The following is an 18,334-nucleotide window of genomic DNA, read 5'->3' on the forward strand; positions in this document are numbered from 1 at the left end:
AGAACAGAGTATTTCAGATAGGGAATCGTCATCATCTTAGAGTATGCTGTAGTATGCTGTATGCTCCCAGACAGCGTTTTTGGTGAAAACAAGCTATATTCAACTGCCAACAATAACTAAAGAACAGAAGGAGTATGAATCGGCCCTTAGAATCTATGGGAGAAGCATTAATAATGTGATATACAGTGATGTTAAGAGACACGGGTTAAACAAAAGCTCTCACATTGGAGAGGTGTCCAATCTCTCATTACAGAATCTAAATAATCTCTCATGTCCAACAGACATATATCCACATGCTCATTCTCATTCAGGTTATTATTACTGCATAATAATAGCCCAACTGTAATATTATATTAAAGGATGGCAGTGCTTTATGTGCTCCATCTGATCTTCAAATAGGTATCGATGTGGTCAACTACAGAGAACCAGCTTAGGTGGTTTGGGAATCTGGTTAGGATTCCTCTCGAGCGTCTCCCTCGGGAGGCCCTCGATGCACGTCCCACTCGGAGGAGACCCCGGGGCAGACCAAGGCGCAGATGGAGGGATTACATCGACTTACTTGCCTTGGAACGCCTCTGGATCCCCTAGCACGAAGTTATTAATGTTGCTCTGGAGAGGGAAATCTGGAGCTCTCTGGTGGAACTGTTTCCCCCCACGACCTGACTACGGATAAGCGGTTGAAGATGGGTGGATGGATAGATGGATAGCTACAGAGAAGGTATGAGCGGTATAGGCTATATTCAAATGTTGCTTAATCCAACATCAGTGTTATGCTTTTACCTCAAAGCAGTGAAATTAATGTTTCACACATTATTTCACATATTTACCTTTATTAAGGTGTGGAATAGGCCTAGTTTTAATACAAACCCATAATAATGACAACCTTTATTTGACTTCTGATTTTCAGCGAATCATAACATTATTGAATGACGCTTGAAAGTTATCAGCACAATTAATGTAGCAAAGCCATGTTTGACCAAGCAAATGAGGTGACCGCTGATTCATCAGAATAACAAAGCCAGATCAAACATGGTTTACTGATATGGAGCGTATATATAAGAGGCTTCTGGCTTTCATTTAGCTGTACTGAGGCAACATGGTCAAGCTTCTCATCTGCGTTGGTAAGCTGAGACATCGTTGAGAATAAATTCTGCCATTTTGTCTTTGCAGAGGAAATTAACTGTAAACGTAATGGAATATATTTGTGTTTTAAACAGATTGCATCCTGATTCATGTGACTCGTAAACGCTCATTCATACTTCGTATATTTTGTCATAAAGCCGCATTCTGGAACTTCAATTGTGTAAGCTCCATCGTGAATCGTTTTCAGGGAAAAAGGGGGGTGGGGGCAGAGAGAAAAGACAAAAGTATTAAATAAACAGGTCGATTATGTTAATGAATTCAACATTATTTTAAACAGTCATATAGAGGTAGAGTATGTATGTTAATACAACACATGTATGTGTTGCGCTTTCCTTACTGAAACGTCCAACCCCCATTTTCATCTCTCTCTCTCTCTCTCTCTCTCTCTCTCTATCTCTCTCTCTCATCTGCTTGTATCTCTCTTTCTACAGGACTGGCGGTCCTGCTGTGCACCGTGCAGCTAGGTAAGACTTTGTCCACATTTATATGGTGGTGTGATACTCTCAAACAGAAGACGAAAATCACACCCGTGTGAACTGAGGGGCGCTCTTATTATCATCGTACTTCATCATGACGTAACATGTCGATTTGCTCATCCACATATGACGTAAATATGAAAGCCTGGGTATCGAGGCTAATGGGAATTTAATGTTTGTGTAAAGCCCAACACACACCGTCTGTGAATGCTGCGCGTCAAAACAGCCGCCTCCGTTATTTTCAATGAACCTATCCCACACCGGCGGCGTCCGACGCGCGTTCACGCCTCGCCTGACGCTCCGATACGCCACTGTTCTATTTTTTCCAGGCATTGCCGCGCGGCAACGCCTGTGCTGCGTCGCTGCGCACTCGCTTGACAGACTGTGTGTGTTGGGCTTAAAACAAGCCCTATAACTCACTGTATCTCTCAACATATCTCATATAGGATCCTCCTACAGACTCTCCCAGCCCCAGAATGATCAGCCTCAGCTGCCGCCTCATATCCAGCCCATGCAGCTCAAGCCCATGATCAAACCTAGCGGAGACGGCGGCCCGTCTCTCTACTGCCGCTGCCTGCCCGACGGCTTCTACGCAGACCTCAGCGACCAGGGCCACTACTACCAGTGCTACCAGGGACGCACCTACCAGCAGAGCTGCGCGGGGGGCCTCGTGTTCGACACCAGCTGCAACTGCTGCAACTGGGCTTGAGCGAGGAGGACGATGGTTCCACGTTGTCTTATACGTTGTCGTTTAGGTGTATTGGAGCATGGAGGGTTAATCCAAGACTATTATGCTGTCTATAGCGATCGCTGATGGAAATGAAATAAATGATGGGATTCGAAACTACCAGTACACTGTCTAAAGTTTTTATTTATTCTCCTGTCACAATTTTTAACTACGGAAGGAAAATTGATATGACATTGTCTTCACCACTCATACAGCTTCCCCAAATTGTAACCGAAACTTGACCTTTCAAGGTCCAACAATGCGACAATGGAGACTAGCTATAATTGCACTCCTCAGTAGACTAGATGTAGAAAAAGGTTCTAAACACAATTCAACTCTGGAGTTTGGCCAGTGCCGTCGCAACCAATATGCACTGCGCTCTGCCCGCACAGAATTCAAAACTCTGATGCTGGCATTCAAAGCAACCAAAGGTATGGCTCCCCCATATCTTACAAGTATGATTGAACCCTACAAACCCTCCCGCGCACTCAGATCAGCCAACGCAGGGAAACTGGAAGTACCCTCACTAAAAACGCCGGGACAACGCTCCACACGTCCCAAACTCTTCTCCCTTCTGGCTCCAAAACTGTGGAATGCACTTCCCATTGCAGTCAGAACTGCAGCATCACTCCCAATCTTCCGCCGTAGCCTGAAAACCCACCTTTTCAGACTCCATCATGGCCCATAGCACTTACCCTAACCCCTTAGGTAGCATTTCTGTTGGCTTAGATAGCATTTGACACAGACTTATAGCATGTTATGTAGACAGCACTATAATTGTATTGTATATAGTCATAGCACGCCATAGTACATATGTATAGCATAGTAGTGAATATGTATAGTTTATTATGTATAGTGTATGTATAGTTTCATCATATAGATATTCCACTGTTACCTTCTTAGCTTACGCATGTTTCATGATAAATGCTTTTATGTGATGTATTCCCATGCTTTTGTTCTTGCTTAAATGTAAGTCGCTCTGGATTAAGAGCGTCTGCTAAATGCCTAAATTGTAAATTGTAATTGTGAGTAGGGCAACACGCCGAGCTCCGCCGCGTAACAACGAGCGGTCGTGTGTGCGTCCTCGCAAACAGCAAAAATAGTCAATCTGCATGAGGAATAGCAGCGCTCTCGTCGGGAGGGGGGAAGCACAAATATCCTACGAGTAGGGCAACCAAATGGTCAGCTACGGCCCTGAGGCTGGCCAGCGTACGACGAGCACGAATCAAGCTCTGTTTGGTATAATGATTGTATGTGTAATACTAATGTAGCGTATAGTGTATTTTCCATGTCCCTCAGTGCAGTTAGGGTGCAGTCAGTCACACATCCTCGTGTGTCTGCTGAGGTTCAGAGGCATCGTTTTCACATGTTTCGCGGCTATGTGGGCAGTGATGATCAGAGCCAGCTCTGGTGAGGGATTCTGGGGCGTGTAGTTTGTTTGACTCCTGTTGGAGTGGTTATCTGAAAGGAAACTACAAGTGAAATGCCTGCTCAAAAGCGTGCTCAGGCCCAGGCCGTAGCGTAACGGTCTGGGCACCGGACTGGTAATCCAGTCGCAGTGTGCCGCGGGTTTCCGTTTCCTGTCAGCCTACTGTCTGTCCCTTCAAAAATCAATAAAAGGCGTAAGCCGCAAAAAAATATCTTAAAAAAAAAAAAAAAAAAAAAGCGTGCTCAACCACGGGCACTTCTTATCTATAGAGGGAATGCGCGTTACATCATCATAATCATACCCGGAAGTATGATGATGATGATGCTCCACCCACCTGAACTTAAGCCTCACCCACAGCTGTCGTTGTATGTATGACAATGGGGGAGGGGTTAGGGTTATGAATATGATGTTACTAAAGTGGTGTATTTCGATTGGGCCTTTTGACCCCCAGGAACGCGCCCAGGGGGCCGGGCCGGTTTCCGGGGGGCCGGGCCGGTTTCCGGGGGGCCGCCCCGCGTCCGGAACGGTTACCGTGTGCCGGTCCCTCTACTCTACATCTAGAATCATGGCTTATATCTAAGAAATTACTAATCAACAAAAGCAAAACAAACACTATGCTCTTCGGGACTAATCAAAATATTAAAGCACAAACTAACAATCAATCATTCAATATCTCCTGTCTCGATGGTACACAACTGCATAGAGTTGAACAATTCAAATATCTTGGTCTCTGGCTCGACTCAAATCTTTCATTTAAATGTCATATAGATAACATAGTCCGGAAAATCAACTTCAGTACTGGTGTTCTATACCGCAACAGAAACTGTTTTACTTTTACAGTAAGAAAGAAACTAGTTCAACAACTCATACTACTAATTCTTGATTATGCAGATGTAATTTATCAGACTGCCCCTAAAACAAACCTTCTTCCCTTGAATTTAGTATACAACCGTTTATGCAGATTTGTCCTTGACTGCCCATATTTGACCCACCACTGTACCTTATACGAAAATCTCAACTTAATTAATCTCCCACCTCAAGAAGACAGCAGCACTGGCTGCAGTTCATCTTTAAATGTATTCATTTCAATTATCCACAGTATCTGAAACAGCTTATGATACCATACACTTCTACACATCAACTTAGACATTGCTCACAGGTTTACTTCAATATACCCACATCAGTTGGCAAAAAACCATTTATGTTCAAAGCTCCTTGTGACTGGAACAATCTACCGGTCCATATTCGTTTAATAACATCTTTTCATTTGTTTAAAACTGTGCTGTCCTCTCATCTTGAGACTAATCATCACTGTAGCAGATCCATGATGCAATGATCCATGTGTTATGTCTACGTTATGTCCATTTATGTGAAATGTTGTCTTGTTGCAGTTTTTGTTTTGTTGTTTGTTTCTTGTTTATCTAGGAATTGTATTGTTTTGTCTGGTTGAATTGTTTGTAAAAAAATGTCTTTACGTATGAAGTGTATTTTGTGAATTGTGGACCCCCTTGAAAACGAGATGGTTCATCTCAAGGGATTGTTCCTAATAAATAATTTCAGACAACTACTGTACCCTCTAATGTAGGCTACTGTACTGTCACTGTCCTGTACTGGCACACCGGACATCATCATATATACAGTTAATGTGTGTGTGTGTGTGTGTGTGTGTGTGTGTGTGTTTGTGTGTGTGTGTGTGTGTGTGTGTTAGGTTGCGCACAAGTGTTGAAAAACAACCATGCTGTTTTTGTGCTCATACCCAGCCAGCCAGGCAGCCAGCCACCCACCCACCCACCCACCCACCCAGCCAGCCAGCCACCCACCCACCCAGCCAGCCACCCAGCCAGCCACCCACCCAGCCACCCACCCAGCCAGGCAGCCAGCCACCCACCCAGCCAGCCAGCCACCCACACACATAACTCCGTAAGGGAGTGTGGTTGCACCACTCAAAGATACACAGGGAAGACATATTTTAATATTATAACCACACCTGGGGTAGACCCCCAGGTTAGCAATGATAAGCAATGATAACTCCTATACAAAACAGAACAAGTACAACAATCACAGCACTCAATCTTTAAGGTATACCTATTTTTATGGTGTCACATTGTGTCATTGTACACAACGGTCTTAACTTGCACCTTGGATCTAAAGGGCATATTATCAACGGTCTAAACTTGCACCTTGGATCTAAAGGGCATAATTATTATCAACGGTCTTAACTTGCACCTTGGATCTAAAGGGCATATTATCACCGGTCTAAACTTGCACCTTGGATCTAAAGGGCATATTATCAACGGTCTTAACTTGCACCTTGGATCTAAAGGGCATATTTTCGGCACATTATGGAATGTTGAACTCCAAGCTCCAAGCAATCAGTGTTGTTTTTGGCAGCAAATTTAGATTTTAGTTTTAGTCATAGTCTCTTCAATGGTTTTCATTTAGTTTCAGTCACATTTTAGTCACCTGGAATGTTTTAGTGTTAGTATAGTTTTAGTCGACTAAATATCATGAGATTTTAGTCGACTAAGATGTATTTTGGTGGGCCTTGATGCCGTCGTAATGACTGTTTTTATGCTTGCTGAAAATAGCCGATCTACAAGCCCACAACGCGTCACGTGTGGGCTTGTAGATCTGCTATTGTCAGCCCTTTATCACGAAGCACATAAACATCATCATTATATAATATTATTGAATGACCCTTGAAAGTTATCAGCACAATTAATGTAGAAAGGCCAAGTCTGACCAAGCAAATGAAGTGACTGCTGATTCATCAGAATAACAAAGCCAGATCAAACATGGTGTTACTGATATGGAGAGGAATAGAAGGTATATAAGAGGCTTCTGGCCTTCAGTTAGCTGTACTGAGGCAACATGGGCAAGCTTCTCATCTGCGTTGGTAAGCTGAGACATTGTTGTTGAGAACGAATCCTCCATTTGTCTTTGCAGAGGAAATTAACTGTGAATAGAAACCGGTCAATTATGTTAAAGAGTATAGCCTATACAACATCATTTTAAACATTATATCTAGTCGAGTATGTTAACACTAGCATGACTGAAGTAAAATGAGACACAAGTAGCATGTGTGCTTAAAGGAGAATTCCATACTAAAAGGCTTTCTTAACTTTCTTTGTAGTTCTTACGTCCCCATCAAAGAGGTCCAGGTGTTATTTTGTGCAAAAGCTCCTTATTGGCTATTTCCCCTACCATAATCCCTACATGAATTGCATTGAATTGAATGGGATGTATGGGGTGTTGTGCTAATTCGCTTATTTCCATCGCTCAAAATTATATATATTTTTTGTATATATCCTCTCTTCATAATGTAAATAATAACCCAAGCGGCACACTTTACTACTTATTTCGATGGAAATAAGCGAATTAGCAAAACACCCCATAGATCCCATTCAATGCAATTCATTGAGGGCTTATGGTAGGGGAAATAGCCAATAAGGAGCTTTTGCACAAAATAACACCTGGACCTCTTTGATGGGGAGTCTTTGGGGACGTAACAACTACAAAGAAAGGTAAGAAAGCCTTTTAGTATGGAATTCTCCTTTAAATTCATATTTAGAAAATGTTTCAGATGTCATACATTTCTGAGATGATAGAATGATGATGTAAGGGGAACCTTCTGAAAGCTTCATGGGCTCAAAGATAAACTTCAAAATCTAAAAAAGAAACGGTCAAAATGACCTCTCAGACATGCAACAACGGAGCAGTACAGCATCAAATAGTGATACATAGTGTATAGTGTATATAGTGTTTTCCCTGTACTTAAACAACCAACTCTCTCTCTCTCTCTCTGTCTCTGTCTGCAGGACTGGCTCTCCTGCTGCACGTGCAGCTAGGTAAGACTTTGTCCACTTGGTGTGATCGGCTAAACCCTCAAACAGCAGAATAAAGAACAACAACAAGAAGCCCTATAAGTTATAACTCTGTGGGCTGTATTTTAAGTGTCTTAAGTACCAGGTCAGACAGGTCTTATTACTTAACTTAAGACATGGAGGCGTGATCAATGCTAAGTTAAGTAATAAGACCTGGTACTTAAGACACGCAAAATACAGCCCTGTGTCTCTCACACCTTGCAGGATCCTCCTACATCCTCTCATGTTACTTCACCAACTGGGCACAGTACCGTCCCGGCGCTGGGAAGTACATGGTCAGCGACATTGACCCGTGTCTCTGTGACCACCTCATCTACGCCTTCGCCACCATGGACGACAACCAGCTGAAGACTCTCGAATGGAACGACGTCAAGCTCTATGGACAGGTCCAGGCTCTGAAGAAGCAGTGAGTACACACACACACACACAAACATACGCACAAGCACTCACACACACACACACACACAAACACACGCATGCACAAATGCACGCACACATGCACGCACGCACACAGAACGCACTCACACACACGCACACACACAAACATACGCACACGCACACACACGCGCACACACAAACATAAGCACACGTTTTTTTTTGTTTTTTTTTATTGTTGTTTTGCTTTCTTTATACCAGTAATTGTCTTGTACTGTTCATTGTTGTTTTTTGTATATGTGTATTGTCACTTGTGTGTAAAAAAGGAAAATAAATACATTGTTGAAAAAAAAACATACGCACACACGCACGCACACACACACGCACGCACACACACACACACACACACACACACACACCCACACACAAACATACGCACGCACACAAAGGCGTGATAATTCAATGTGTATTTTAAATTTTATGTTCTTCAGGAACAGCAACCTGAAGACCATCCTGGCCATTGGCGGATGGAACTTTGGCACCGCAAAGTGAGTATTTAACATGAGGGTCAATAGGTCAATATGTCCAGTGAGTATTTAACATGAGGCCCAGTCCAGTCCAGGCCCAGTCCAGGTCCAGTGACACGACGAAACCTCAGCAAAAGATTAAGTAAGCACCGTACCGGTATAATTATCTGTCTTGTCTTCTCTCTTTTTCTCCAGGTTCACACAAATGGTGTCCAGTTCCGCTAACCGACAGACGTTCATCAGCAGCACGGTGGCGTTCCTGCGTCAGTACGGCTTCGACGGTCTGGACATCGACTGGGAGTACCCGAGCGGTCCCAGCAAGGAGCTCTTCACCGTCTTCGCTCAGGTCAGGACGTTGAAGCCGACAATAACTCATTCCATTTTGGGGCGGGAACCCCTTTTGGTGTCACGTTATGCTTTAGCTATTGAAAAATAGCAGATCTACAAGCTCATAGCGCGCCACCGAGTGGCGCGCTACGAGCTTGTAGGTCTGCTATTTTTGAAAAATCAAAAAAACCGACTGACATAGAAACATAGCTTTTTTCAGAAAACTGTCAGGATGTAGACGACATTTTAGAATCTGATCTCAGGTCAGCCTTACATGGCCAGACTAATACCACTGCGAGATATTCGTCTGAAATCTCTATGTGTATTAAAGCTGCTTTTCCGTTAAGGGGTATAAATTAAAACGCCTCTGGTGATAAACCCATCCCATATTTGCATACTGGGCCCTGATTGGTCCCTCACTATACTTCAGAGGAAGTGAAATCCAATCACAACAACTGAGCGATGCCAGACCAAATTCGCAGAGGAATATCTTTTTTTGTATCGCTGCATGGCATCCAAAATGTGTGCCAACTCGACCTGGCAGAGACCTTTTTGTAGTTGAATCTGTGTCCATAGTTAAAAGGTATTATTAGTGTACACGTATGGTTAACAATGCTATATTGAATCATTCTCTTAGGAATATTTAGACAGTACAGTAATAATTAGTTGGACTGTAGCCTACTTGGACTGACTTTCAGATTCAGATGGAACTGTATTTTTCCTGCAGGAGATTGCTTTCGTTCAGTTTAGAAGTACAAAGTAATTAAAAATATGTCAAACGAGAGCATATATGGCTAAACCACTGCAACAACATACATTGAATAGAAATAGTTATTAATAATAATTAAATAATATAAGAAGAAGACCATCCTTGAGCATGGCACTGACACCACCTCTCCACCACCACCAGGAGGCGGTGGCTGCCTTCGAGGCTGAAGGTAAGCAGACCAACCGTCCTCGTCTGATGCTCACCGCGGCCGTCTCTGCAGGACAAGGAATCATCGACCCTGGATACCAGGTTCCCCAGCTCGGAGCGTCAGTAATATAGATAACACACACACAAACACACACACGTTTAGCAAAGCTTACAAACATACGTACGGCGCATGCACGCGTCGCATGCACAGGGGAATGTGCGTTACGAAACCCCTGCACTCCTTTCACCATGCAGTACCCTGGACTATTTCCATGTGATGACCTACGACTACCACGGCTCCTTCTCCAACGCGCTGGGAGAGGACAGCCCGCTGTACAAGGGCCCAGCTGACAGCAAAGTTTGGCAGCAACAATTCAACGTGGTGAGTGATGAGGCTCCTAATTGTTCATTGTGGCACATGGATGAAGATCTGTGCTGTTTTTTGATTGATTGATTGATTGATTGATTGATTTATTAACAGTTTGCAGAGTTACAGTACATTTCAAGCACAAACTCAATACAAAAACTGTTAACTTTGAGTGGACGACCCAATTAAGCATTACACTTGTTTACAAGAGGGTCCATCATGCATGTTCAATTGATCAAAACATTTAGAGACATACAAATAGACACCATATAGTCAAAGGACAGAACAGGAATTCATCATAAAGGAGGTAAAAAGGGAAAAGAAACATATACAGTGAGGGGAAAAGGGGGGCGGGGGATAGGCGGTGGGGGGGGATTCAGATTTTACGGGGCCAGTTTGGAATTGCAGCCATCCGTAGGTGCCCTTTGAGAGCAGTTTTGAAGGAGTCAAGGGATTCACACGTCTTAATGACTGTTGGTAGGGCGTTCCACATTTTGGTGGCATAGGAGCGAAAATAATTTAGTCCCTTGTTTGTGCCGAATCTGGGTTGTACATGCATGGTTTGTTGTGGGTGTGAACAGTTGATGCTAGTATATGTCTCCGTGTCCATTATAGGATTGGACTATGAACTACTGGAAGAGCCAGGGCGCTCCGGCTGAGAAGCTCCTGGTCGGCTTCGCCACCTACGGCCACACCTTCGTTCTGGCTTCCTCCGACACCGCCGTGGGGGCCGCGGAAAGTGGAGCCGGGCCTGCTGGACCCTACACCCGTCAGGCTGGGATTCTGGCCTACTATGAGGTACTGTAGGCCAAAAGACAACACCAGTGTTAGCCCGGTAACATCGGGTCTACATGTGCATAGTCATACTTTACCATCTGATTTAACCCATTTTGGGCGGGAACCCCTTTTGGTGTTAGCATTATGTTATGCTTTAGCTATTGAAAAATAGCAGATCTACAAGCTCATAGCGCGCCACTGAGTGTCGCGCTACGAGCTTGTAGGTCTGCTATTTTTGAAAAATCGAAGAACGACTGACATAGAAACATAGCTTTTTCAGAAAACTGTCAGGATGTAGAAAACATTTTTTGAATCTGATCTCAGGTCAACATGGGTTAAATAGGAGGGGGGGGGGGGGGGCTCCTCTGACGGACTGCAGACACAGACCGAGTAGACACAAATTGTACCATCTTATAATGAGCATTAACGAGGACCAATTATATGACGATAGTCGATATAGGTCATAATGGAAAATGGAAGTGCAATTAAAATTGCAACTCTCACTTCAAAGTTGTATACTGTCCGTCATCCGACAAAATATTGACAGCTGCCACACCAAAATGAACTACAGTAATTGCTATTTTTTATTCCTCTTTTTATTTTTGACCAATTGCATTTTTTATATAGGTTTAGGAAGCTGTGAGTATTTCACTGCCTGTCATGGCATGTTTTTTTTTTTTTTTTTTTTTAAGATATTTTTTTTGCGGCTTACGCCTTTTATTGATTTTTGAAGGGACAGACAGTAGGCTGACAGGAAACGGGAGAGAGATGGGGGGATGACATGCAGTAAAGGCCGTGTCGGGTCCGGGAGTCGAACCCGCGGCACACTGCGACTGGATTACCAGTCCGGTGCCCAGACCGTTACGCTACGGCCTGGGCCCTGTCATGGCATGTTGTCATGCTACAGGCCAGTGTTGTTTTCTTCAACTAAAACTAAGACGAAAAATGTTCGTCGACTACCTTTTTTTCACTGACGAAAACTACATGGAATCTACATGAAAACTAAAGCTATGATGACTAAAACTAAGACGATTTTGTCAACAAATAAAAACTAGACTAAAATGTTAGGAAGGGACTAGTGGACAAGAGATCCAGTATAAGTCATTTTTACACTTGGTTGCATGCTGAAAATAGCAGATCTACAAGCTTGTAGATCGGCTATTTTCAGCAAGTGAAAAGAAAAACAGCCATTACGACGGCATTAAGGCCCGACTAAACACATTTTGTTCGACTAAATCAACTGTAGATTTAGTCGAGTAAAATCTTTAGTTGACTAAAACTAGGCTATAACACTAAAACATTCCAGGTGACTAAAATGTGACTAAAACTATTCAAGAGACTATGACTAAAACTAAAATAAAAATTTGCTGCCAAAAACAACACTGCTACAGCAAGGCTGTATATTGTCCATGAATAATGTGACAATAATAAAGTACCTTTATCTCTGCCTTCATGCAGATCTGTGACTTCCTGAAGCATGGAGGCACCGAGGCCTGGGACGCCCCCCAGGACGTGCCGTACGCCTACAACAGCAAGACCTGGATTGGATACGACAACGCCAAGAGCTTCGGGATCAAGGTGCCAACATTACTATTTGACGTGCTGTATTGTCAATGTCAACGGTCTGGATTTGTTTAGCCATTGTCTACTGTTTTGGTGTTTCCTGTGAGACCTTTTGTCTCGCTCCCTAAATGGCCGCGGAGGTCCGGGATAGGTACGTACGTCACTCTGCATACATATATGCGTCTCTGTGTCTTATCAACAAGCGACAGGTGAAGTTAATTGAAATTACCTGCAATTAGTATTGCAACTTTACCTTTGAGACTATTAGTGATGACATGACACGAAAGTCCATGCCTTAATGCCCATTCTGACCTGAGATCAGATTCATACGAGGTTTCCACTGGACACACACTGTTCTGATTAATCCATTCTGACCTGAGATCAGATTCTAAAAATGTCAGTTGTTCTTCGATTTTTCAAAAAATAGCAGACCTACAAGCTCGTAGCGCGCCACTCGGTGGCGCGCTATGAGCTTGTAGATCTGCTATTTTTCAATAGCTAAAGCACAACATGATGCTAACACCAAAATGGGTTCCCGTTCAGAATGGGTTAATTGGCACATTAATTGATTTAGCAGATTATTACTTTAAAGTATAGCTGTCCACATAATATATATATACAGTATATCCCCTACTCGGGGGGGTAAATGGCGATACTCCTTGTTTACTACTCGATCCGTCTACTCTCCAGGCTGACTGGCTGAAGCAGAGCGGCTTTGGTGGAGCTTTTGTCTGGACTATTTGCATGGATGACTTCAGCGGCCAGTTCTGTGGCCAGGGAAGATATCCACTGATCGGCACCCTCAAGAGTCACCTGGGGACCGGAGCTGGTAACACACACGCACGGTTGCACGCACGCACGCGAGCACACACACACACACACACACACACACACACACACACACACACACACACACACACACACAAAACCACTTCCATGCTTTTTAACCCTACACAAAGTTTGCGAGCCAGGAGTGGTTTTAAGATCCTTTTCACTTTAAAGTTGAACAGATCGACACTTTTATATGAATACTGATACCATAGACACTGATGTGATTCAGGCTGAAAACGTTAAAACACACAATTCCGTCATTACATAGTAAAGGTCTCCACACAACGGGGCGCAAATCAGATTTGTGAAACTAAACACGAGAAAGGTGGGGCCGAGAAAGGCCCTTAATCCATCATTACATAGTAAGTGACAGTGTGGTAATTTGTGACAATGCTGAAGTTGTACCCAGTGCCGAAGGGAAATATACCAGTTCACTGCGAGTCATTTTGTACAACGCTCCAAGCTTGTACGTCTGCTATTTTTTTGTTGTTGAAAAGACGTGTGTACACAAATCTTTTCTTGTGGGGATCCCTCGTCTCTTCTCGGCACAAATCATTTTCAGATGGTGGTCCTTGGCCAAATACATATCATTTTGGGGATCCTTGGCACGGAAAAGTTTGAGAACTTTAACCGATTTAGAAGACATTTGTAGAAACTAGAATCGGCCTCAGGTCCTAATAGGTTATCATTTCTCTCTCTCTTGATATACGTATGTCCTCTATCTCTCATGCATGCAGGCTGCAAAGCTAGCCCACAGCCTCTGCCCCCAGTCAACCCCACCAAGCGCCCAGCACCCCAGCCACAGCCTAGTGGAGGTGGTGGTGGAAGCAGTGGAGGATCTGGATTCTGTGCTGGCAAGAGTAACGGATTCTTCCCAGACCCCACCGACAAGAACCACTACTACCAGTGCTCCCAGGGACATACCTACCAGCAGAGCTGCCCTGCTAGCCTCGTGTTCGACACCAGCTGCAACTGTTGTAACTGGGCTTGAATAAGGAGCTCATGGTTCTATACTTTGTCTTTGTTGTATTGGAGCTAAACTGTGTCAGGGTACTGTATGTTAATTCAAGACCATGCTGTCTAGCAATTACTGAGTGAAATAAAATAAATTAAGGTATTCAAAGCAGCTATAGGACTGATGTTTTTCCTCATTATGCCTTTTGTTCATATACTGTCAACTTAAGTATATTATTATATTCCCAAAAAGATCCGAACAGTTGAAGAAGTTATCACAGATAAGCAACAGAGGAGTCTGGAGTCATCATCAACATCTTGCATATTCTCCTGTAAACACCAGGGAAACATTATTAATATATATTAATATATATATATACATATATATATATATACCGTATATACATATATGTTGCAAAGACGGCGAAATACCACGGATTGTATTGTACTTTATTTTTTCCTCCCGTTCACTTCTATGTTGCTTGTTAGTGACGTCACTCATGAGGCTGCCCCGTGGCCCGTGCATAATCAACTATTTGGACTGTCAAAAATAAACTCGATAGGTTTGCAATATTAACACTTTGATTGATTGATTGAAATATTTATTAACAGTTTGTAGAATTTACAGTACATTTTAAGCACAAACTCAATACAAAGACTGTCAACTGTGAGTGGACGACCCAATTAAGCATTACACTTGTTTACAACAGGGTCCACATTGTTCAATTCATCAAAACATTTAAAGACATACAAACATTTAGAGACATACAAATAGACATTTCTATGTAGCTAAATTCATCATATGGGAAGCAAAAAAGGGAAAAGATACAATATACAGTGAGGGAAAATGGGGTGGGGGGGGTGGGGGGGATTCAGATTTTACAGAGGCCAGTTTCGAATTGCAGCCATCCGTAGGTGCCCTTAGTTTGAGAGCGGTTTTGAAGGAGTCAAGGGATTCACATGTCTTAATGACTGTTGGTAGGGCGTTCCACATTTTGGTGGCATAGGAGCGAAAATAATTTAGTCCCTTGTTTGTGCCGAATCTGGGTTGTACATGGTTTGTTGCACTCCCTCTGGTGTTGTGGGTGTGGACTTCGTTTACATTAAGGAAGTATTTAGACAGGTACATGGGTATCTTGGTGGTGTATCGAATCTTGTGGACCAGACCCATTGCAAGATGCTGTACTCTGTCGACGACCCTAAGCCATCCCAGCCTGTCAAAGTGGGCAGGGGTGAGGTGGGTTCGGGGGGTGAGGCCAAGTAGGAGCCTGACCAGTTTGTTTTGGGAGGTCTGGAGCCTTGTTTTAAGGGCCTTTGAGGTGCTGTGGTACCAAGAGGTGGATGCATAGTCAAAGAAACCTTGTACGAGGGCTCCTGTTAAGGTCTTCAAGGTGTTTTTGCTGACCAGTGAGGAGATCCTGTAAAGGAATCTTGTTCTTTGATTGACTTTTTTGATTACGTTGGTGGCCATCTTATCACCGGAAAGATTGGCCTCCAGGATGGAACCTAGGTAGGTAATTTGATCTTTTCGTGTGATAATATTGTCACCCACTCTAACCAAGAAGCCATCTGCCTTGCTGAGATTACTATTTGATCCGAAGAGGATGGATTCAGTTTTTCCCAGGTGTAAGGATAGTTTGTTATCAGCGAGCCAGGTGCAGATTCTACCGAGTTCAGAGCTGAGGGTCTTTTCAACCTGCAGTTTGTTCCTGTCCGAGACCAGCAGTGCTGAGTCATCTGCGAACAGGAACAAGTTGCAGTCACAAGCTGAAGTCATGTCATTAACATATATTAGGAACAGTAAAGGCCCTAGTATGCTTCCTTGTGGGACGCCACAGCTCACTGGGAGGGGAGGGGACAGTGTTCCGTTCACCTCCACCATCTGTTCTCTCCCCTCCAGGTAGGATTGCATCCAGCTCACTGATGTGCTATCAAAACCAATAGCTTTAAGCTTGTTAACCAGTATGGAGTGGTTCACGGTGTCAAAAGCCTTTTGGACGTCCAGCATGACCATGCCGCAGTATTTTCCAGCGTCCACCTCGTGTTTGATGTGGTCGCTCAAATAGAGGAGGCATGTGTCAGTGGAGTGGGATGTTCTGAAACCAGATTGGAACTCGTACAGCAATTTATTAGTGGCAAGATACTTTTCAACCTGTTCATAGACTATTTTTTCCATCACTTTCGAGATGGAGCTTAGAATAGAAATAGGGCGGTAGTTGCCGGGTTCTAATTTACTCCCTTTTTTGTACAAGGGGGTTACTTTGGCCAGTTTAAAATCTTGGGGGACCTGTCCCTGTTTGATGGAGAGGTTAACTATGTGGGTGATGACTGGAGCTATGGAAAAGGCTGAGTCTCTGAGAAATTTGGAGGGGATATTGTCATGGCCAGTGGCCTTGTGGGGTTGGAGGGCACTCAGTTTTTTAAGTACCTCCTCGGTTGTTACCATTGCCATTTTGAAATCATCTTTACAAACACCAAGGTTTTTGTAGAAGGCTTTGATGTGCTCTACACCAAAACGCCCAGAGTGGGAGGGCAGTTTGCTAACCAGCTTTGTTGCAATGTTTGTAAAGAAGATGTTCAGGTGGTTGGCTACATCAAGCTTGTCAGTGATGAGGGTGTTATTCGATTTGATGTTTATGTTAGTAAACCTGGTTTTTAGTTTCTGACCACAGCCTAGTTGGTTGTTTAGTAACTTCCAGAGTTCCCGAGGATTGTTTTTGATTTCCTCGGCTTTATCATTGATAAAGTTACATTTGGCAGATTTGGTCATGGCAATTACACCGTTTCTTAGCTTGTTACACTGGGTTTTTAGGTTGCACAGTTTGGTTTGGAGATTACTGTCGAAGCGCTTGGCTAGCATGGACTTGCATTTAAGAAGTTCAGAGCATTTGTTGTCTCTGGCTTTCATTGCAGTCAGTATGTCCGAATTCATCCATGGCTCCGAGCGGGTTTTGACCCTGATGGTTCTCAAAGGAGCCATGATGTTTAGTACTGATGTAAATTTGGTTTTAAAGCCAAGCCATGCTTCTTCGACTAGTGAGCTCCTGAGCACATCGGACCAATCCAGACTCTCCAGTTCAAGGTTAAAGGCCTCACTAGAGTAGGTTTTGAGGTCCCTAGATATGACTGTTTTGTGACAGTCATACTTTAGTTTTTGTATTTTGCGGGTACAGAAAATCATAAAATGATCACTGAGCCCACATACAATAACCCCTTTTTTGGAGATTCTGGATTTGTCCGAGGTCAGAATGAGATCAATGACAGTTTGAGTAGAATCACACACTCTTGTGGGTTGGGTAATTAGCTGACTCAATAAAAGATATATCACTACTGATGATGTTTGACGACTATTTCTATGTATGTAGCCTATGTGTAAATCGCTCTGGAAGCTATGCTATAATAGTTCAGCCATTTTGCTTTTAATGATAACACTTTTATTGTTTCACCTTTTAAGTTCTTTCCTCCCTTAGTAGGTGAGTAAATCTATGAAACCTTACCCCAAAAAAATTGCAACAAAAGGTTTCTCAACAGTTTTTTGTGTCAGTGTCCCTAATAACATACTAAAAGTTTACCAAAGTTTGACCACCCGAAAGGTGTTATTTTCAAGATGGCGTCCAAGATGGCCTAAAAACCATTAAAATAGCCTAACTCCTTCATTATTCATCCTAGACAAGTACTTTTTGTGTCTAACCCTATGTTTTTGGGGTCTAGGAGTCCATTGAACTTGTTCAAATTGCAGAGATACAATTAGATAATTGTGAAATCCAATATTGTGTGTGACTCTGTTAAAACCCTCTGAAATAGTCACCAGTTTCAAGTTAAATAAACTAAATATTTAATAAATGTCTGAATATTTATATATTTTTTGGAATAAGGTTTCAAGATATCCTCAAAACACAACAAAACTAATAGTCACAATTTTCAGTAATTCAGAAGGTTGTGGCAGAGAATATTGTCAGTTGATAGATAATAGCCTACATGATTGCAATATTTAAACGTTTTGGATAGCTTGGTGGATAAACTTTGGCTCAAACTACT

At 43.1% G+C, this 18,334-nt stretch overlaps 1 protein-coding gene across 1 annotated transcript; it reads left to right on the plus strand.

The window, feature by feature from the left end:
* Positions 1 to 6,644: 6,644 nt before the first annotated feature.
* LOC310863024 (acidic mammalian chitinase-like) lies at positions 6,645 to 14,333 on the plus strand (the record flags this gene model as incomplete). The annotated part of the gene is made up of 11 exons (XM_083771147.1): positions 6,645 to 6,671; positions 7,594 to 7,623; positions 7,864 to 8,065; positions 8,526 to 8,582; positions 8,757 to 8,907; positions 9,799 to 9,923; positions 10,060 to 10,186; positions 10,787 to 10,969; positions 12,407 to 12,526; positions 13,202 to 13,340; positions 14,080 to 14,333. Exons 1-11 carry the CDS (start codon positions 6,647 to 6,649, stop codon positions 14,331 to 14,333), a joined length of 1,413 nt encoding a protein of 470 aa, XP_083627273.1. The 5' UTR covers positions 6,645 to 6,646.
* Between the last annotated feature and the right edge of the window lie 4,001 nt (positions 14,334 to 18,334).

Source organism: Protomyctophum parallelum (genome assembly GCF_964188405.1).
Source record: "Protomyctophum parallelum genome assembly, chromosome: 8".
In the NCBI taxonomy this organism is placed as follows: domain Eukaryota; kingdom Metazoa; phylum Chordata; class Actinopteri; order Myctophiformes; family Myctophidae; genus Protomyctophum; species Protomyctophum parallelum.